Source organism: Megalopta genalis, chromosome 2, assembly GCF_051020955.1.
Source record: "Megalopta genalis isolate 19385.01 chromosome 2, iyMegGena1_principal, whole genome shotgun sequence".
Lineage (NCBI taxonomy): Eukaryota > Metazoa > Arthropoda > Insecta > Hymenoptera > Halictidae > Megalopta > Megalopta genalis.
This window is the reverse complement of record NC_135014.1, coordinates 17,562,997-17,586,327: the sequence shown is the minus strand read 5'-3', so window position 1 is coordinate 17,586,327 and position 23,331 is coordinate 17,562,997. Positions and strand designations below refer to the sequence as shown.

The 23,331-nt window shown below is 42.0% G+C and overlaps 1 protein-coding gene across 2 annotated transcripts in view; it reads left to right on the top strand.

Moving 5' to 3' along the window:
• The window catches only part of LOC117219293 (protein turtle homolog B), a 329,095-nt gene that overhangs the window by 211,969 nt on the left and 93,795 nt on the right, over positions 1-23,331 (top strand). Inside the window, exon 8 of one of the 2 annotated variants that reach the window (XM_033468332.2) lies at positions 8,787-8,922. In XM_033468332.2, coding sequence (XP_033324223.1) covers positions 8,787-8,922 — 136 coding nt within the window. Of the gene's footprint in view, positions 1-8,780; positions 8,923-23,331 lie in introns of both variants that reach the window. The other variant, XM_033468329.2, reaches the window with a different exon arrangement.

Sequence of the window (23,331 nt, the reverse complement as noted above, 5' to 3'; positions counted from 1 at the left end):
TCGAATCGAAAATAAATAATAGTTTGTAACACCGATACTGGTACCGAACGGCGCTGTGAAGGGAGTCCCGCACAGCGGCGCGGCACGTCTACCGGGTGAACATTGTAATTCTGAACTACGATGGCGACGCGACGCGACGCAGAGCTGCAGGTGCAATACAATACAATAAGTGCCACTCTGTAGACGCGCCGCGCCGCTGTGTGGGACTCTCGCGCATGCGTCGCCTGCCCCCACTCCTTGCGTAGCGACTTTTCCTGAATACACTGCGCATGATACACATATTGTACCAGCGGCCATTAATGTCAGTTTGTGCCACGGTATAACTGTTGTTTCAGCAGCCGCTAAATTGTTAATATGAATACATAGTAATGCTAGAATAAAAACGATGACTTAACTTTCTTGTTTCTAATTTTTTGCCACGATTCGAAGGCAATTCGGAGGCCACGTGACACGATTCGAAGGCAATTCGGAGGCCATATGATACGATTCGAAGGCAATTCGGAGGCCACGTGATACGATTCGAAGGCAATTCGGAGGTCACATGCCACGATTCAACGGTCACGTACCTGCTACCTTGTAGCTCCGCGGTTTTTCTTATCTGACTCACACCCAAACAGTTCATTTTGCGTTGTCTTCTGGAAATTCGCGTCGCATCACACGTTTGATCGACTCCGTCGACCATTAGCATCGACGTAGCAGTAAATAACATAGGCGAGGGAAAGCACAGGGAAATTCACAGCAACCCGAAATTTGACATTTCCGGAAGAAATTACTATATATAGCTCCTTCATCTTGTAATTCACAAAGACAATCTCTATTTCGCATAAAAAGTCAGATAACGAACAGACGCGAAACTTTATACGAGAGATACAAATGTTCTTTATCTGTTACCAGAAACAGTAACCGATTTCTTTTGCTAATAATTTTCCTGGATTTAAAGCAATGCGTTGATCGATTAAGTTTTGTCATAATTGTTTAGAGTTACAGTCAGCAAGATTTTCCATGATTACTTAAAATTACAGTCACTAAGTTTTGTCATAATCGTTTAAAATTACAGTCGCTAAGTTTTGCTATAATTGTTTAAAATTACAGTCGCTCAGTTTTTGTGATGAATGGATAAAATTCACTGTATAGTTACGAATCTTTCACTATCATTTATAACAATTTATGTACAGGATGAGAGATAATTTTTCGAAATCCTTTCTGAGAGGTGAGCTCTTGCATTGTTTTTGAACGAGACCAAAATGTGCTAGTCGCACGATAACGTCGCTAACGTTTCCCGGCAAGAGTGTCCTCTTAACCGCGGATTTGAAAGGAAGGAAGCTCGTGTGCCGGACGTATGCGGCGATCGCGTGGAATAATTTACAAGGTTGTCCGGCGTTAGTCGGTGTCCGGTGAAATGCTGTATCTTGGCGGTTGTCCGATACGCCGATGTTCGGGGTCGACACGGTTCGGTGAAATCACCGAATCACTCCAGAAACAAGAAAGACCCCGTGAGTAATTTATGCCCTCCGACGAGTTCGCGACCGCCACGAATTTTCGGTCGTATTCGTACCACCAACTCGACCAATTCCCCTCGATATGTAGAAAGCGAAACGGACGAACGACACACAGTTGCCTCCTTACACACTGCTTTAATCTGCAATGATATACAGTAATTTCTCCTTAATTCTCCTAAGAGGAGTATTGGATTATTTTCTCTCTTTTGAATACTCAGAAGTTTTTCCTTCTAGCATATAAGTTACAAAAACGAATCGACGACGCCGAGAGTCTCGCCAGAGTATCATTAGATAAACAATGATTTCATATGTATATAGAACAGAGTGCTCTTTGTCTTTAGGTGACGTTTTTGGTTTCGTCTTTGTGAATAGTCTTCAGTCTCCTGGAGCAATCAGGAGAGTAAAGACGGTCCTTCCTCGTACATCAAATTAATAAATTAAAAGGGATAAGTTTAATTCACTGCGTTTTACTTTTATTTATCTACCCATTTCCAATAAGGAGGTACGATTATTCCAGCGGCGATTATTTTTGCGGCTCATTTTTATAGTTGTTGACAAGCCGATACGATTCGAGCCTCGCGGCTTGCTTTTATGGTCGCCGATTGTCAGCAATTGTTCACATTTGTTTCCAAGCTGAGCGTCAATTAGGAAGAATTTACTGTACAGTAATGTCTCCCTAATTGACGCTCAGATTGTGCACAGAAATGGACAATTTGGGAAGAGGAGGTACGATTATTCGAGTATTGCAGCTCGTTTTTATAGTTGTTGACAATCGATAAAAAAACGAGCCGCAAGGCTCGAATAATCGTATCTTCTCTTCCCAAATTGTCCATTTTTGTGCGCAATCTGAGCGCGAATTAGGGAGAAATTATTCTTTGACACTTCGAAATAGGTTTTCTCGATCTCAGTAAAAACGCCAAGAAAAATCGCACTGCATACAGTTGCCCACAAAAGTGTTCGTACACTTTCTAGAACGCGATAAATTTTTCAAAACTAAACTAAATGACTTGAATTTTTTTAGATGATAGAGAAACTAGTCTACTACACGATGACTAAAAAGCTTTTCTTTAAATTTTGCTATTGCTTGCAATGAAAAGAAAAGATTAAGAACCCTCGTTTTTTAACTTTTTGTAAGTAATAAGTTCTAAGTAATTTGTTGTGTAACTCGTAACAACCGAGATCTACGAAAGACATATTTTAAATTTTCGTTATAGGCTCAGATAAGAAACTTAAAAAACGAGAGATCTTTATTTTTTCGTCGTTGCAAGCAACTAAAATTAAAATTAAAGAAAAAAGCACTTCAGTCATCATCTAGTAAAAAATCATCTCTGTCATCTAAAAAAAAAAATCAAGTCAGTTAGTTCAGTTTTAAAAGGTGTACGAACACTTTTGTGGGACACTGAATCTTTCCAAGAGCAACCAGTATCGCTGATACTTTGAAGCGAACTAGCGGGTGCCTAGTGCGACCATCCGAGCCGCGGCTAGATTACTATCGCCTCGTGTTAATGAAGTCCATCGAACCGCCGCGCCGCGTTTCGTTCGTTATCACGAGACTGTGAATTTTTAAGGATCGTTGCCTAGACCGTCTCGCATTAATGGCAAGCAACCCGTGTTCCGGCTGCTAATAGAACCGAACCCGATCTCGCCGCGCCGGTTAACATCGGAATTTCACGTTAACCCCGGCATGTCGATAATTCGATTTTAATTCCGGTGGGTTGTGTGCGCGCTCGATAGCAACACCGCGACGCGGCGCGGCGATGTGATCTTTTTTTCGCGTGATCATTAGCTCGCCATTGTTTCCTAGAACGGCGGGGAGAGAAGACGGGAACGAAGGTAATCAGCTGGCACACGGTACGCCCGCGTATATTTACCGTTCTCCGGTCTGCATGAATAACGATCCCGAAATTTCGGGCAGAGCCGTCGCCATAAATACGCCGAGGAAACGTTCCGGGCCCGTTTTCGAGGAGATCCGACATTCCCCGTGTCAGCTCGGCAGCTTGCAGCGAGCTCTCCTTCTCCCGATATGGCTACAGTCTGTTCAGCGAGAGACCACCAGGTGTAAACAAAAGATTCACGGGCTGACGCTTTGTTGTCGCTGACAGCTCGTCACGAAACTTCTAATCTGCACGGTCTGGAATCGAATGCCGATCAAATTCACTCTTTGCGCTTGAATGGGACTCCGAGACACTCGTACACTCGCCGTGGAATTAACCTTTTAGGCACGACGTGCCACTATAGTGGCTTCCGCGGATATCATCTTTTAGAACGACACGCCACTATAGTGGCTTCCGCGGATGTCATCTCTCTGGACGACGCGCCGCTATAGTGGTTTGCTCTAGTAGCTCACTCGCTCATCGTTTGAATCAAATAATCGTCTTCATACTCATTGTTTCACACTTCTTTTGTCTTCACATCGATTTACAACAGTCTACAGGGTGTCCCAAAAATGTTTCGGAATCCGGAAATGGCGGGTTCCTCGGATCATTTGAAGCAACTTCTTCCTTTACAAAAATGTTCTCCGAGGCACCGTTAACGAGTTATTAACGAAAAACAGTGACCAATAAGAATCGAGTACGGCTGACGCGAGGCGGCCCAGCCAACCAGCGCACAAAGCCCACTTCCGCTCATTGGCTCGATCGCCTCGCGCCAACCGAGCTCGCCTCTCATTGGTCACCGTTTTTCGTTAATAACTCGTTAACGGTGCCTCGGAGAAAATTTTTGTAAAGGAAAAAGTTGCTTCAAATGGCCTGAGGAACCCGCCACTTTCGGATTGCGAGACATTTTTTGGTCACTCTGTACAGTGCACATCAGACTCTGCCGTCCAGAGAAATAGCCTCGCGCAGAATTCAGCCGTACCTAAAAGGTTAATCCTCACCGAAACTATCTGAAAAGTACTGAAATCGGCAGAAAAATATGAGATGTTGCATACTTTATTTTTACCATTTGTATATTTTAAATATTTATATTATATTTTAAATATTTCACTTTCAAATTTGATCAAAAGAATTGCGCCAGTCATACACGATCAGCATTATCGCTCGAAGTGCCAACAGGAAGCTCTGAACTAACCAGTACAGATGAGAAGCAAATTGAAACTGATGAAGCTAAAACTAGCGATACTGATTGAAGTGAAACGTGACACATTAATCGCGCCAACTCTGCTCAATTAATAATTCTAACCGTACAATTTTGCTCGTCCGCTAAAGATCACGTTATACCAGCTTTATTTCGCATGTGTTTCGAGCAAATAATATTCGATGTTGTATGCAGCTGCGAATAGCACACGACGCGCAACGAAGTGTTAATTTCATGAATCTTCCAACTGGTCATTTTTGTCACGAACGCGGTAAAGATAGGTGGAAGCGTTCGTCGATGTTTCGTTCGGGTCTTTTTTTTTCATTCAATCGAGATTCGCGGGGCTCTCGCGACGAGAACGAACGGGTCTCGGTTCCAAAACCGAATCGCGGAGATTCGCGACGGCGATTAGCAAGGAACAGGCGAGGTCGACCGGAACGATACGAAAGCGTAGGAGGATCACGATGTCCCGGCAGCTCCCCGGGGTGACGTCAATTGTCATGGAGATTTAGCTCCGCCGCTTGTAATTCGGAATTACGTTGCAATTTAATCGCGATTTAATATTTCAGAAATCCTCACCCGCTGCTGTTCCCGCGGCAGTCTTTACGCGCGAATAATTTCACGAGAGAGAAAGAGAGAGAGAGAGAGAGAGGCGCCGACGAAAATATAATAATAATTCGTTTCACCGTGGTTCTTCGCGAAAGAAAGATGACGGCGACCGCTTTGAATAGAGTGCAAAGAATGTGAAGCTACGGATGGTAGACCGGACGTTTGGAATACTATAAAGTTAGGTGAGAACAATTGAGAAAGCCCGGCTCGATCCCATTTGCACAGTGGTAGGTCGGACTCGACGCGATGGTTTCGAACATGATCCGACGAATGTGTATGTTATGTACTTTCTATTATATTTTTCTGTTGTCGAGTCTTTTTTATTTTCTCGTCGTTCCAGGCAATAGCAATATTGAACAAAAAAATTGTTCTGGTCATTGCACAGCCCTCCAAAAAATTCAGGTCACTTGAAAAAGGTTATTTATCAATTATATATATAACTTTTTCCAAATCAAACAAAGTGACTTGAATTTTTTGAAATTGATTGGTGAAATATATATATTTAAAATTGGGAAGATATAATATATATATATATATATATATATATATATAGATTACCGCAAATATTAATTGATGAATATATATATATATATATATATATAAATTAATATTAACATTAATATTTGCGGTAATCTATTATATCTTCTCAATTTTATTAGCAAATATTAATTGATGAATATATATATATATATATATATATATATATATATATATATATATATATAAATTAATATTTGCGGTAATCTATTATATCTTCCCAATTTTATTAGGAAGCTCGTAACGTAAGAATATTGACGAAGTAATCGATATCGTACAGTTTAACTTTTCAATTTTATCAAATTTTTGATGTACACGTACGATAAACGCTTATCTTGCACGTGTCAAGAGGTTAATGGAGGGTTGAAATGTGTTAATCAAAAAGCGTGAGATGGTGAAGTGGGTTGGTCAACATTCATTGTGCGGAATAGAATCCGTCGGTATTTAATAACCGGTTTATTCGGACGAATTTGTTAAATTCCGGATTCAAATACCAAAATCGATAGGCGCGAGTTATTTCATTAAGAACGTATCGTTTTCATTTAAAAGAAAAAAAAAACACCACGGGCTCGTGTACATTTTAACCACACTCTGGTCTTGAAGCATCAAGCTGGACGTTCGACGTGCGAATTCCTGAACGCATTCTATTATGTTATTCCATAGCGCCAGCCATACAGCGACGGATAAAAATGCGGCAGCCTTTTCACGTTTCAATTGTATGTATTTTATTCTTTCGGAAAATTCAAAAGCCGAACCGGCTCGGTTTTTCGACAACCAAAAAAACGCTAGATCCCGAAAACAATTTCATAGCGATTAAGTAAACAACGTTCCCGTTTGTCCTCTCGTGTTTATCTCGGCACAATGACCGACCGTGTAATCGAGATAAATCGTTGTTAGTCAACGCGGAATTCATCTATCAGCATGATGCGATTGTAAATTAAACAATACGTTTGCTTTTATGATTCGTACCAGACAAATCTAGTTTAATGAATAGAACGATATCCCCCCGCAGCTCTGTCGATTATTCAACGCTTTGGAATCTCCGTGCAAATAAAACATTTCGTGATAATCGTACGCGCTCGCGTTAGAACAAAAGCACTAAAAGTGACTTGTTTGCGCTGCCTTTAGGAAATAACTGAACCGTGTTTGTCGAGATACCTAACCATTTTTATTTCGAAATACGCCCGAATAAATAGATACACAGCGATCGGCATTAATATTTGGACACCTTTTGCAAACACAGAATAACTCTCAGAGTTCGATCAAATAGTTTGAGCTTTTGTACACGTTGATCGTCGCGTCACCTGCGCGTGGATGACAGAATTATTTCTCCAAATTAAAAATGAATGTTTGCGATCTAGCCTGCGGATCTTTATGCGCGACAAATATGCGAAACGCGTATGATATTTATGCACGAAAATATGGAAAATGTGCACGAAAATATGTAAATATGCACGATATTAAGTGTGTATACTACATTGTATACTATAACATACGCTATATTAAATGTTAAGTGTAATACTAAGTATCAAGAACCGTTTCACAGTTATTCTGGTGTATTGTACCACACGAATTTCAGTATATTACAAGCATTTATTCTAAATTTCATGACGTTATGGTGGCGTTGTTGGTGGCGATTGTCGGTAAAAATTAATTAGTACACCGAAAATGGCCGCTCCACGTCACATGATGTTAAGGGTGCATGTTTAACTTTACACGAACCATATGGGGGCAAATTAATCCCAGCGGCGTAAACAGATGCGTTAATGTTCAGTTAGTCAGAAGCGGACAGATTTTTATGTTTTTGTTATTTAGAGAATAAACCGTTTATTTTCATAAATTATATATTTGTAGGTGGATAATGTTCAGAGTATAATTAACCCCTGCATGGTTCAGGGCGTCACTTTTCGTCACCTGACTAAACGTACGAAATAAAGAATATATTTCTGAAATCGTCTCACCACCTTCTTCTAAAAAACAAATATGCATTTGCATAAACATCCGCGGTCTAATGATGATATGTTCAGCGTACTTTACACGAGGAGCAAAAAAATACAGAAAAGTCGAATAAGCGTCCGATATCATTAAAAACATTACAATAGATCCTTTCTTATCTAAACGTTTATTCCTGTAATATCCTGATAGTGAACGTTCTATTATCTAAAAATTTCATTCGAATTCTCTACTACGCGATAATGTATCTAAATAATACAATAGAACGTTTGGATATCAGAATACAGAAAAATAAATATTCGGATATGGGAGTCTCTACTGTACTTTAATTTTATAAAATTGTCGAGGCTGTTGAGTTGGCAGACAAAGTATTAAAAAAACCGAACTGTTCAATTTACTGGAGGATGTTTCTGACAAATGTATCGAGCGCTCGAATTTAAAAAACGCTCGCATTTCCATTATTCGACGTATGTTGGTCGAAGAGACAAAAATGTACGCGTCAGATCGTAATATAAAAACTCTAGAATCATGTTAATTGCGTAACGTTGAATACTAGTAAAACAGTAATCGGGTAATTATGATGAAAAATCGACAGGAAAAATTTCACGCGTAAGAATCGAAATTTACGAGAAATTGAGATCGGGAAAAGGTCGATGGGTCTGTTCGATGTCCCAAAATTATGGTACTTCGTGGAAATAAGAGGTTCCTAAGGTCATTTGGAATAACTTTTTCCTCAGCGAAATTGCAATCCGCAGCTTTGTTTACAAGTTACCAATAAAAAAAACAGTGACCAATGAGAGGCGAGATCGGCTGGCGCGAAACTACCGAGCCAATGGGCGGAACTGAGCTTCGTCCGCTAGTTGGTTCGGCCCCCTTGCGCCAGCTCACCTCTCATTGGCCAGTGTTTTTTTGTGAATAACTCACGAACGATGCCTCGGAGAAAATTTTTGTAAAGGAAAATCTTACTTCGAATGACCTCGGGAACCCCTCATTTCCCGGAAGTCCCATGATTTTGGGACACCCTGCATAATAAATAGATGACGCTACATAAGTAGAGTCGTAGGAGAGATGATTTTCTGGTTGACTGTATGAGGGCATTCCGGTCAGTTACAGGAGGACGGGACCAGCGTGAGCGTGTTGCAATGGACACCGTCGATCGAAGACGAAGGAAAGTTCCTAGTGTGTCGGGCGACGAATCCGAAGCTGCAGGAGGCAGGCATCGAGGATCGATGGAAGCTGAAAGTCCACTGTGAGTACACGAATACGCTTTTCCGAGCATTCCGAGCGCTCGTCGTCGAAGCCGGGCGAAGAGGCCGTTCAAATATTTTTATAGAAAAACATCGAGTGAATATTTCGCACAGTTTACGATACTTGCCGCGGCCACCTTCCTCGCTCGTGTCACAGTTGTTCGCACCCGATCGAATTTGAATAAATCCGTCGGGGAGAAAGCGTGCATGTGCGTTATTATTAGTTTGTTATGCGTGCCAGAAAAATTCTCTCGGCAACATCAAATTCGAAGCGCGATTCGCGCGTAAAATCGGTCCCGTTACGATTGCCTTGAAAACTGTTCGTTCGATCGTAGGAATTGATAACGCGAACGATTGTTACACTCGTAATTTTTGTACAAATTATGATTTGTTTAACATTCCGAACGAAACGGGGACGCTCGACGTTGCAGCAGTATTTAGTTGAAAATGAAATACTGCGGTCGATTGCAGTTCATTTTCGATAAAATACAACGACATAATAAAATTCCCATTAATTAATTCTCGTACTGAAATGGCAATGAAGCCCTTTAAAGGAATAAATCATAATTTTGTTTTATTCTTGCGCGTTTACAACATACAGGGCAAGTCTCCCAACACGACATCAAATAAATCATAAAATATTCGTTGTACAAAAAAGTGTTTCAGATAGAAGTTGCATGGTTTATATTAGGGAGAGGGGAGGGGGCATATTATTCTGTAATCAATTTTACGGTTATTTTGCTCTTCTATTAAGATACGAAGGTCGCCGTCAATTGTTTAAATGGAACGATTTATATTTCTTCCAGAATTCGAATAAAGCGTCGAATTCCACACGAAAAAGTATTATACCGAACAGTGCCTAAAATAAATAATTACTGAAATATTAGCAAAAATAAATTCTGTTTACAAAGAACTTTGTTTACGTGCGTCCAGTCAGTATGGGTAATTATTTCGTTAATATCTTAGTAACTATTTATTTTAGACCCTATACTTAAACCCTATTTTAAACCCTATAATACTTTTTGTTGTAGAATTTAATGCTTTATCCGAAATTCGGGAAGAAATATAAATGATCTCATATAAAAACTTTTATACATTTTATACATTTTTTATACATTTTATACTTTTTATACATTTTTTCGTAGAACGAGTATTTTATGAGTTTTATTATGTCATGTCACGAGGCTCACCCCGTATACTTCACTCTCTAAATTAACTAAACGATACGAAAATATACGAACATTTAATGCGAACGAGTAAAGATTTATCATCGTCAACAAATCATTATTGACAATTAATACCAGAACACGTGATTGTTAGAATGACATATCGTAAACAAACGTCGTAAACGAAAGAAATGAAAAAAATTGTTGCAACCCCTTGAATTAGTGATTTTTTTTATAAATGTATCCTCGTGCGAACAATTCTGGGAGTCGCTGCGCGTGACTATAAAATCGTCGCAAATTCGATAGCAAATGTGTGTGTTATAGCACTTTTAATTCAGCCATCAGCGCCTCAATTCAGAAGCTACTGTCCCGTGCAAGGCGGCGTCGGCGACCGGCGGTGAATATGAACCGGATTCGATTCCTCGAAGGAATATCGAAGCGGGAAGTAGGGGGAAGAGACAGGGCTGTGCAGCTGGAGTTATCGGTAGCAAATAACCTGACATTGATTGGAAGCTTCCGATCGGTTGTAGCGTAAGATAGCGCAATTTAGCGACGCATTTGCATGTCGCGCGGCGTCGCGACGCATTCAATAGGAGTCTATCCATTGTTAATCAACTCCTGTACACGACTGGGAGCATCCGCTGGCGTGCACGACTGAGCCAAAGACGCGATACGGTTTCATTGTAGGACCTAACGTGGTAATTCGACTCGCGACGAGGATCCTATGATTCGGATACTAATTCGATTCGATGGATTCCCTTGACGTACGACGTCGTTCTCTCTTGCATTCACTCCCTCTCTCTCTCTCTCTCTCCCTCTCTCCCTCTCTCTCTCTCTCTCTCTCTCTCTCTCTCTCTCTCTCTCTCTCTGTCTCTTTGTCTCTAGCCCATGTTTGTGTCTATCTGCAACGTTTTCCCTGAACGACATATAGGCGACCTTAGCACGAAATTACACGCCGGCCAATCTGTCCTGGCAACGTTTACCTGCATAACGTAAGCCAGAAACGTCTGCTCGCCGGATACAGATACGAGCTATCGTTATCCGTTTATTTACGACCGCGTGTCTGATCGGCCACTCGATGCATCCGCTATTATCCTCGTTTCCAGCCCACGCATATATGTATGTGGGAATTTGGCATTAGTCCGACGGATAATCCTATCCCGATGCTCCGCTTCCAGGAATCTCCGCAGAACCAACAACTTATCGAATCGATTTCGTTCCACCGGCTCTAAGCGGTTCTCCCTGCTTAACTCTGCAGGAAAAAATACCGTATACTCTCTATCTCTCTCTCGACTCCCTCTATAGCGCCTCCTCTCTCTTTCTGTCTCCCATTCGGAGAGTTGTACGTTTGGCGTCTAGCGAACCGGTAAATAAAAGACGACAGATTGAATCCACAGCCGATTAAATCGTAGTCGCGAATTATGTTTTCCTTAATATATCACTTAATGTATCACTAAATAAATCCCTTAATATATCACTTAATATATCCCTTAATATATCACTTAATATATCATTTAATATGTCACCTAATATATCACTTAATATATCCCTTAATATATCACTCAATATATCACTTAATATGTCACTTAATATATCAATATATCCCTTAATATATCACTTAATGTATCATTCAATATATCACTTAATATATCCCTTAACATATCCTTTAATATGTATACTTAATTTATCCAAATGTTTCATACAATTTATATGTTACTTACGGCAAATGTTACAATAACACTTGTTAAAAATCAGAATAAATGTCTTATTGTTACTTTTATAAACTAACATAAAAACAGCTGTTTTTTGTGCTCCGTAAATATAGTGTTAAAAAGGTGCGTAAGTCTAACTTGAGTGAAAGGTGGGCAAGATAATGAACTTTTCGACGATTTGATCCACCTTGATCCTTACTACGAAGCTTAAACAATTTTTTTAATTTCCTAAATAGTTATGTGCTGAAATATTAAAGCCTCGCTCTTGCAGCAACGTCTCAGAATTCGATTTACAAATTTGTCTCGTCCTTTCACAGCGATTTGAGCGAAAAGTGGTTGGGTTAATGACCTTTTTGGTCATTCGATCGCCTTTGATCGCGTCCCTACGAAGCTCCCAAATTGTTTTCAGTGCTCGCAATCGTGATAAGCTCGAAAATTAAAGTCTCCCCTTTACAATTTCGTGTTATTGATTTAATCGTGCTTCGAACAGAAATGCTGTATTGTCCTGCTGACTATTTGATCGACATAGGCCGTTTCTACGAAGCTTGAAAATTTGTCTCCGCGATCCCAACCACCGTTGACATCGAGATTGAAGTCTTCTCTTCGCAATGGCGCCACAAAATTAGCGATACGATTATTCTTGACCACATTATCGTATTACGAACGCACGGCAAACCGATCAGCCAATCGGTCGACGAACTCGGATCGCCACACATTTGAAGAGCGAAGCAGACCCTTAAAGCTCGATGTACACAATCCGTAGAATCTGCAATTTCCGCGAATTCGCTGGGTGCCCAGAAACTTCTGGACAGCCGTGCAGGTGCACGTAGCGCGGCATCGCTTCGTTCGTTTCGTTTTTCCCCGATTGTCCTTCGTCGACATAATCCTCTCGCAGATTCGCCGATCGTTATGGTTGGCTCGAAGCGGAGCGGAGCAGAGCAGAGCCGAGCAGAGCCGAGCAGAGCGAAGCAGAGCAAAGCAGAGCGGAGCAGAGCGGAGCGGCGTAGAATCGCGAGTGTAACGAGGCGTGCGGGGAACGCCGGTACGAGCCGTGTCTGATGAAGCACGTATCGTTACCACTGACAGCGCGAGGCCGACGTTGATGGATACGAGCCTGTATCGTTAGCTACGGTAAACTGTACAGTTATGGGCCGCTTTATAACAATAATGGTCGGCCGTTCTCACGGCGTGGCGGAGCGCACTCGATCGCGCAAGGAACATCCCCCGCCCGCAGATCGTTCTGTCACTGGATTATGCTAAAATATGGAAACGATTTACGCGGGCGCGACGACGGCGACGTAGACAATGACAACGCAGACTGCGAGGACGACTCTCTCTCTCTCTCTCGCTCTCTCTCTCTCTCGTCTTTTTTCGTCGTCGCGAGCCGAAGGAAGGCGGTTGGCGGCCATCGCCGCGGCGGTCGTCCGCGCTAACGATATTTACATATGCACGCGAATTCCCGCCGGTATTTACGAGCGACGGCCACCGTTTATTCTGCCGCGCACGGAACGCGACATTTTATTGGAGTGTTTACGCGGTTTAGAAGAACACGGAGCCTGTGCAACCGGGAACCCGGGAACCGGGAGCATGGAACCGAGAGCCTGGAACCGGGGACCACCGGCACACCCGTGAACTATGGCTCGCGTAAATAACTCCGAAGCTATTTACAGGGTCGCCCCCCTTGGGTTATGACCGGTATACACCGGACCGGCTAAAACGTAACGGAATACGGTGACCAGGTGTCTGAAATTTGCCCAGAATTATTATCAACGTTCCAGACCTTTTCTGCCATTAGCCATTCGCCGGATCGCCGCGCGCGCGCGCGCGCCTGTACTTAATGGAGGGCATTTGAATTTTAGTCCACCGTTAGCCTACACCGTTATTACAACAGTATTCGGATCCTGCCACCATACTCCCCCCCCCCTCTCTCTCCTTCTCTCTCTCTTTTTCTTTCTCTCTCTCTCTCCTTCTCCCTCTCTCTTTCTCTCTCTCTCCTTCTCTCTCTCTCTCTTTCTCTCTCTCTCCTTCTCTCTCTCTCTTTCTCTCTTTCTCTCCTTCTCTCTCTCTCCTTCTCTCTCTCTCTTTCTCTCTTTCTCTCCTTCTCTCTCTCTTTCTCTCTTTCTCTCCTTCTCTCTCTCTCCTTCTCTCTCTCTCTTTCTCTCTTTCTCTCCTTCTCTCTCTCTCCTTCTCTCTCTCTCTCTTTCTCTGCCTCTGTCTCTCTCTCTCTCTCTCTTTCGCTTTCGCGTCTCGTCCCCTTTCGATTCCCTTTCAGCTACGTTCCGTTCCGTTCCGTTTGGTTCGGTTTGGTTCCGCATCTCCGAATTGATTCCTCGTCGCCAGGGAAAACCCGTGCCGCAGCCGGGGAACACAAGCTATTGAAATTCGAGCATCGTGTCCCGCCGAGGATTCGGAACGCGATAAAGCTGCATTACCGGACGTAGCTTAACGTCGTTCCCGCGTCCTTTGATCCCCGGGTAATTATATAAGGGCCGCGTTTATCGCGGGGCCGCGCCGAAAAACGGCGCGGGGACGATTCCGATGCGATTATGCGATTCCCACTTGGACGATAATGTAAGCACGCGGTATTAACTGTGGAACAACGGAGGCAGTTTTCTGAAATAATTTCTCGTTAAGCCTCCGCGCGGGGAACCGCTGTTTATGTTCTTGAAATATGGCTCCACGTCCTTCGGGGCAGTTTTCGCGAGTATTCTGTGACACCGTTTGCAGGGGCGAGTATTCGAGATGTGTACGATGACTCGCATTAAGATTAGGGTAACTTTTAACCCGAGAAAGATAACCTACGTCGCAGAGGCGCCTGCGAAGACTGTTGATTTTTGTTAATTTTTCATAGAGGTCTAGTGATTTAAGTTTAAAATTACTTAAAATATAAAAAAATATAATATAAATGCATTTTATTTTTACAATAATGCCAAACCTTTAAAATGACTAGATTAACTTAAATAAATATCCATTGTTAGTATAAAATTGACGCCTTAGAAAAGCATGCGCCTCTGAAGCGTATGGTTATCTTTTACGTACGTTGTCATATGGTTATCTTTCTAGGGTTAATACCGAATTGGTTGCAACGAGAGAAAATAAGGGAACTCGAGTTTCTCAACCTTTTTTTCAGCCGAGCCGATTACGGAATATAAATAGCGAGCTTATAACGAAAATTTGAAGAATGCGTTTCGCAAATGTCGGTGATTTATGCGCATGCTGAATTTTGCTCGGTGATTTATGTGCATACCGAAATTTGTTTCGAAATCCGTCCGCGCTTTTATCGGTTACGAACAATCAGGGGTAGTAGTTTGCCTGTTAACGGACGATCAAGATTATTTCGAAAGAAATAGGAAAAGTTTCGCTGATTTTATTTTCCACGAATTTCGAGTTAACATCGTCAGAATTCGAAATAAAAATAACAGAGCGACGAACATCGTCGTAATATTAACATATTTATGTTGATATTGTAATATTGTTAACATATTGATGTTTATCAACCTATTTAGGTTGAAAGAAACATAAGCTTTTTACTTTCTTGTCATTCCAAATAGTAGCAAAATTTATAAAGAAATGTTTCAATCATTGTCCTGTACACTAGTACAGTCCCTCTGACATCTTCGAAAAATTCAAGTGATTTCGATGAATTCGAAGAAAATTATTCTGTTTTAAAAGGAATCCGAATATCAATGCGAGCCACTGTATGCAAGACTCAAAACTCTATATCTGTTTGCTGATGCGAATTGATTATCGTTTAACAGAGTTTAATGAATCGATAAATTTGGAGAAACGACGCTCATTCGTTATCTCTTCTCGTTTACTCCGTACATCTCACACACGCGACCATGCATACATGCGTGTGCACATTCATATATTGCGGGTATATATGCGCTTTAATAACGCGAACAATTATTTTTATCGAATTAAGCAAACGACTGCAACAGCGAAGATAGTTCTCATCTTATAGCTGCTATCGCAGCTTCAACGTAATCGTAGTATCCTTAGGAGTGTAATTGCAATTTCATATGCATGAAATTAAAGAGATCATATAGGGTGAGGATATTCTGGGTCAGAAGAACGGAGGTCCGCGCGTACTGGAGACGAAATAGCTTCGTATGCGACGGCTTACGAGTGAATCCAACACTAAAACCGCTGATCTCTAAAACGAGCCGGCGCCTATTCTACAACAATGGCGAGATTCGATTATGCTATGACACTATATTATGCTCGAACAAAAAGTTCATCAGAAATTTCTCATTGAAACATTTACGCAGGGTGTCCCCGAAAAAGGTGACCGAACTTCGGTATCGTATTCTTCACTCACCAAGGATGAAAAAAAGTCATATAAACGTAAGTCCGGAAACTCTTTGTTTTCGAAATACAGTAAATTCTTTCCAATGACAAAATTCGGAATACAGTGAATTCTTCCTAATTGACCCTCGGTTTGAAAACGAAAACGAACAATTTGGGATGAGAAGGTGCGATACTTCGAGCCTTGCGGTTCGTTTTTATAGTTACCGATTGTCAACAAATATAAAAATAATAATAATCGTACCGCCTCTTTCCAAATCGTCCATTTTGTTTCCAAGCTGAGGAACAATTTGAAGAGAATTTACTGTATACACAGAGTGTCCCCGAAATAGATGAGCAAACTTCGATAATGTGTTCTGCACCCTTTAGGGATAAGAAACGTCATATAAACGGAAACTCTTCGTTTTCGTTGTAAAATAACCTTGACGTAACCCTTTATGCTGAATTTCTGGTATTTAAGAGAAATTTTCCTAAGGGAAACAAGCCTAAGTACAGTAAATCCTCCTCAATTATCCTTCAGCTTCTAAACAAAAATGGACAATTTAAGAAGAGGAGATGCGATTGTTCGAGCCTTGCGCCTCGTTTTTATAGTTGTTGACAATCGGCAACGCAAAGCTCGAATAATCGTATCTGTTCTTCCCAAATTACCCATTTTTGTTTACAAATTTATAGACAATTGGTATGAATTTATTATCATAAATATATTCTCACACAAGAAGAAGGCACCTTTGCGTTTACATTCCCCGCTTTTACTAGCTGCCCTACTGCCACAGCTAGGTAAGAGGGGAATGTGAACGCAAGGGTGCCTTCTTTTCGCGTGAGAACGATACAAATAATACAAAGTGTCCCAAAATTATTGTATCAGCGGGAAGTGAGAGGTTCCTGAGATCATTTGAAGTAAGTTTTACCTCAGCGAAAATGCGATCCGCGGCTTCGTTTACGAGTTATTAACGAAAAACAGTGTCCAATGAGAAGCGAGATCAGCTGACGTGAGACGGCCGAGCCAACGAACGCCCACTTCCGCTGATTGGCTCGGCCGCTTAGCGATAGGCGAGCTCGTCTCTGATTGGCCACTGTTTTTCGTCAGTAACTCGTAAACGAAGCCGTGGATTGCATTTCCGCTAAGGAAAAAGTTACTTCAAATGACCTCGGGAACCCCTCATTTCTCGCTTGTACAAGAATTTTGGGATACCCTGTATAATCAGAATGCCATCATATTACAAACGTACTATAAAGCCATCAAAATAACGTAAAAAGTAGACACGTCTTTCTGCTATATTACCTCATTTTAGTCAGCACGTAAAGGGTCGAGCCTAGACGGCCTTTCCTCCGACATCGTCATCATATGAATCCGTAACGCTGAAAGGATGAAAGGTCGAACGAGCGAGCAGCGTGACAAAGGTGAAACCTCAGGCACGCGCCAAGTAAACGGCAGGGAATTCGAGGACACTTTTGGGGTGTTCGTTCGGCAGCGAACGTGTTAGATGCACAATCGCAATTAGCAGCCGGGAGGAGGGCGGGTGGAATAGGAGAATCGGTGGTGTCGGGTGGTTAACGATCTGTTGGGTGGCCGGAGAACCGTCGCGTCGCGTCGCGTCCCTTTCCAGCAGCGGACGAGCCGGCTGGAACACGCGAGGCATAGCGCGTGTTCATTTGCCGGAAAGCTATTTCCTAGGTTCCATTACCGGACCCTTGCTGCGGCGCCCGCCACTGCCATGCACCGCGCCGCATATTTGTGTATTGTGCACGCGGGTAAACGTGTACACGCGTGCACGTTCCCTCGTCCGGGCCGCGCGAATATCTCGATCGAATCTCGAGAGCGCGCGCGTTTACGAGGTCGAAGTGGACGCATAAAAGCGGCCCCGGGAAGCGTGTAAGCCGACGCGCGATCGTAACCGGATTCGCGGCCGAAATGTTACGCCAACTATCGTCAGTCGATGTAGACACACACACACACACACGCCTAACCCGCAGGAGCGCGCGACGTGCGTCCCCTTCGAAACTCTCGTAAATTCCTCGGCCGCGGACGGCTATTAGCTTATCTGTTGCGCGGTTCATCCAATTAGCGACCTTCCAGGTTTACGCCAGCCACGCGTCATTCGATCGTTTGCCTCCCGTTTAAAGTCTTTGTGCGGCCAATCGGACGATTTGCTTTGCTCGAAGCATGCGAGCATGGGAGTCGATGAACGATACGCGAGGGACGAAGCAATTTTGATAATTGTGCCGGAGGTTTTTTTTTGCGAGGATCGCTGTTTCAGAAACCGAGCTAACTAATTTGACGTTCTGACATGTCTGTTAATTACGCTGTACTCCGCTTTTTAGGCGAAATGGAAATGTTCCGGGACGATTCTAGGGAGGAAACAGAAGTTTAATTAAAATAATCTTTTTTTTGTTTCTGAAGTTGTGCATCAACCCGAGGGTCATCGGTGGACCGCGGTTTTTATACATTTGTGACAAAAATGAAGCTTGAGATAGAAACTCGGAACAATGACATTGTTATTTACAATACATTAAAATGATTTCAGACAGGAATATATGTCTACGCAATTCACGTTTCTTGCATTCGATGCAGAACATTTTTATTTTGCATGAAGATTCCGAAACTCGGAACAATGACATTGTTATTTACAATACATTAAAATTATTTCAGACAGGAATATATATCTACGCAATTCACGTTTCTTGCATTCGATGCAGAACATTTTTATTTTGCATGAAGATCCGCGGTCTGATCGTTAACAAGCACGAAATTACAGTAGTTACTTAATTTACAGTAATCGATAATCTACAGTACGTTGATGTGTATCAACAAATTTAAGAAATCCCAATAGTTCATTGCATAGTTTGATGTTGTTCAAGGTTCATTTGATACTGTTATTGTTTGTCGAATGGAGACATCTTTCTCTTTGAAAAAAAAAGAATGAATTGTTCCTAGTAATGATATCAAAAAGTTGAGTGAAAAGAGTATTGTGAAAATATCATCGAATTCTTCTTATGTGTGACTATGAAAACAAGCCGCGAGGCTCAAATAGTCGTAACTCTTCTTTCCAAATTGTCCATTTTCGTTTACAAGCTGGGTGACAATTGGAGAGGATTTACTGTACTCATTTTTGACATAAATACATAAAATCCGTAGTCTACTGATTTATGACCCAGCTCGTGCACTAGACTCATTCTGTTTTAATCATCGTTTCACTCGACTCAAATTTATTGAATTCTGCAAACACGTTTTTACTATCTTTTGTATATTTTGTATCTACGTATTGTGACGATTTTCTGTAACACTACGGAGGCTTCTAGTTCTTCTCGTCGATGAACACATTTTGTTTATTAACTGATGCGACTGTAGACTGAATTATTTATTTACGAATTAATGTGAATCCGATGGACGACCGCTTTATGCGTTTGGCTCCTTTGATGTCTTAATATCAATTATTATATCACTTTGTATAAAATAATAAGCTTAAAAATATTGTATTATAGTACAGTGTCCGCAGATTATTTATTATGTGACAAGAACGGGATTTTTTAAAGACAACAATACATCCTTAGAGATCTATAATATAAAATAGTAATAATACTAATAAATTGAAACCTGTTCATAAGAAGTGATCACTGTGCACTATAAACAAAAAGCTTATGGTGCGAAAAGTTCTACAACTGATTACTACGAATTGAACAAACAATATTAACTTCTCCTATACAGGGTGTTTCATAATTTCAAAAACGAAGCCTCCCACGCAATTATACACCATGAACTATAGAACACCCTGTACATTATATTACATTTCAACTGTACGAATCACTAGGTGGAGATCGACACCCCGTTGGGACGCAAAACAATTAAATAACAAATACATGCTACGTGTCCATAAAAATGCTAAATCTAGTATTTAAAATGCGTTCTTCCTCTCATAAAATCTTTTCACTACGGGGCGGCAAGAATATATTAGCCTAGGCCGGCAAAAATCTAAATCTGCCTGCAATGTGTACCGCTAAGATTGAAAGTGTCAAGCTGCGCGCCGTAAAGCGAACGTTGCTAAACAAACAGAACGCGAACTCCCATAAAGAATGAGATTGCACAGTAGCAGAGCAACATTGCGAAATTTCGACAGCCGAGTTTACCGGAGCCAGTGAATGAGAAAAATTCTGAAAGGGGCGCAGCGGAGCATAGAATGGTCCCGCGGAAAGCGAGCACGTGGCCGGGTGGCGAAACTCTATCCGCGAAAACTCTCGCTCACTGGAAATCGCGGAAGATCGTAAAGTTGGGTCTGGAAGTTATCGGGAAAGTCGTTCGAGAAGCGGACAGGGTTCGGCAGGTGGTCGATCTCACGAGAAAGAAGAGAGACGCGTCTTGTCTCGCGTCGCCTCGCGTCGCGACGCGTCCTCGACGGAAGCGGGCCTGCAATTTCACGGACGAACGAGCCGCTTCGCGTGCTGTTCGATTAGAAGACGACGCTAGTCATCGTCCGCGTGCTCGCCGGCACGATGATCGAAACTTTCCGAAGTGTACACCGCGTCGGGAATCGCGAAAACTTTCGCCCTCGCGACGTAGAAGAAAGTTGTCGGGCGTGTTCGACGCGTGCGGCCACCCTTCTTCGCGGCCTCGACCCGCGCGTCGCCACGCTCGTTTACTCGGCACGGTCGCCTTCATAATCACGCCGCCAACAAAGGGAGAAACTTTGGCAAACAGGATATGAACGTACCCGTGAGCGTTTGGTTCTTGGCTCGGGCGATACGCCGGCAATGAGTCGACTCGGACCGGAATTATGGCTGGAACCAGCCCGCTTTGTTTAGCCGAACGAGGCCGGCCGAGGGCCGACCGGAAGTTGCGGCCCGTCGAAGTCGACGCGGCCAATCAAAGTTGCACGATGTCGTTAAGCACACCCCAACGAGCTCGTCGCTGCTACAGAACGGCATTATAGGACCCTCCGTCGCCCAGTCCTCCGCCGCGGAAACTCGGTGATTCACTCGTGTTTGTCTTCCACCGTCTGTAGTCCATCATCCATCCTCTCGCGAGCACAACATTTTTCGTTTACAGAAATAACGCGTACCACGCTGCTAGAAATACACGCGGCCTTCAGCCTACGGCAGCGCGCTACGTTTCAATCTAAACGAATTTATGCTTTTCTTTGTCGTCGTTAAACATTTCCCGGGAAGCGACGGAAATGTGTTCGTTGTATGTCTCTGCAGCGACTTTAATGGTCGGACGTGGATATCAGATAGACTTCATTTTATTTCAACCCATGCTGCGTTTTTCGAAATGTTAGAGTCAATTTGCAAAACCATTAGAAAGAAACTTCAATATTTGCTCTTTTCGCTTGAGAAACGCGTCTGTACATACAGTCTGAATATGAGCCGTTTATTTTGAAAGTGACATAAGTCATTTTGTTTTTAAGTCGATATATTTCAGGGTTTGCGTTTTAACACGTTTCAAAATATGGATGCCAACTTTCGAGAAGATTTACTTGTATTTGTTATCTCAGAATACTGATATTCTTCTCAGTATAAATAATTTCGTATAAACATGAAAAAATCACCACTTTTCATTACGGTCAAGTGACTTATGCCACTTTCAAAGTAAACGGCTCATATGTTGATTTAAATAACAATCGAAAGCCAATGTCGCGTTCGAAATTTCGGCGGCGCGGCGTTTCGTCGATCAACGAGAAACCATTTATGCACATAGTGAACTGTCTCGGGAAGCGTCACACATTTCCTAAGAATTTGCAAATCAATCAGCAAATTAATAAAATAATAAAATAATAAAATCCTAAAAAAATTTTGTATTTTAATAAAATAATTAAGCCATAGTCGACCTAGTAGCTTTGTTTTCGTTAAATTTACGTAACGATACTTTTTCATAATAAAATTATTAATTTGTTGATTGATGTGTCTTAAAATAAAGAAATTTTCATTTCTTTATTTCTTATCTTTCAATTTCTCGGTTCAAGGTCGCCCGAAAGACACGCTATAACAGATCGTTGAATTCGTCTTGACACGAAGTACATCAACTTGAAGTAAAAAAATATACAACGCCATTTAAAAAAAATTAAGGTGACCCTGACTTTTTGTTGAAAAAATAACAATTCTTTAAAATTAAATAATTTACCTTACAGTAAACAGAGAACGTATAAACATTTGTTCGAAACATTTTTTCGTCAGCACGGGAAAATGTGGGCAAAAGTTAGGAAACACCCTGTACATATGTATAATAATATAAAAATAATTGTTATTCGAATAAAATATTCGACTAAAAAGAGTTCATTCGAATAATTATCGCAGCTAAACATTTATACGAAAAAATTTGCCCAACTCTGCTTCACAGTTAACAATTTCCACGGAGAAAGAGCAAATTTTTGTTTGCTGTGTGCAAACGTTTAATCTAATGATCAAATATTGGTAACGAAGAAATAGAATTCTGTTTCGGTTTCAAAGGAATTGGTAACGCTCGGGGGTCTTCTAAATTCTCTGCGGAATCTTCGTAACGAGTCAGTCGCGATATTATAGCGCGGGGGGTTAAACGAATGAAGCTCCGCGAATACTGTGTCAATCGGAACTGGAGGAAGAGGAAAATGGCATACTTTTGCAGTGTGCAGTGAACGCGGTAGATTGCGAACAGTCGCGTTCCTCGATTAGCCAAATCCGCATAATGCTCGTGAATAGCAAGTTTCGGGATGTAATCTGTTTTACGGAGCAACGGCCGGGAAAGCGGCGAGGAAAAGGGACGGGTGCTATATGCCGTTTCAAAGGGGAGGCTTTTCGAAATGCACATTCAATGCCCCGCGCCTTGTTTCGTGCTTCGTCACACAGTTTTGCCGTATACATTAATTAGATGAAACACGGCTTGTTTCTCTTTGGCGCATTAGACGATTCCCCATTTGCCACTGCAGTCGAGACCAAGCCGAGCCGAGTCGAGCCGAGTCGAGCCGAGTTAAGTCGAGTACTACCTATTTACCAGTCTGTGAATCTTTACAATATTAAATCATTAATAGACCGCTGACCTTCGTGCAAGTTTTCATTATCAAACGTCATTTAACAGAACTTGGAATCGCAGACAAATTTCGTTTTCCAACTAAACGACCGCTCGGTGCAAAAATAAAGTAGAAATGCTATCAAACTTAACCTTTTAGGCACGACGCGCCACTATAGTGGCTTTCGCGGATGTCATCTCTCTGAACGACGCGCCACTATAGTGGTTTACTCTAGTAGCTCACTCGCTTAT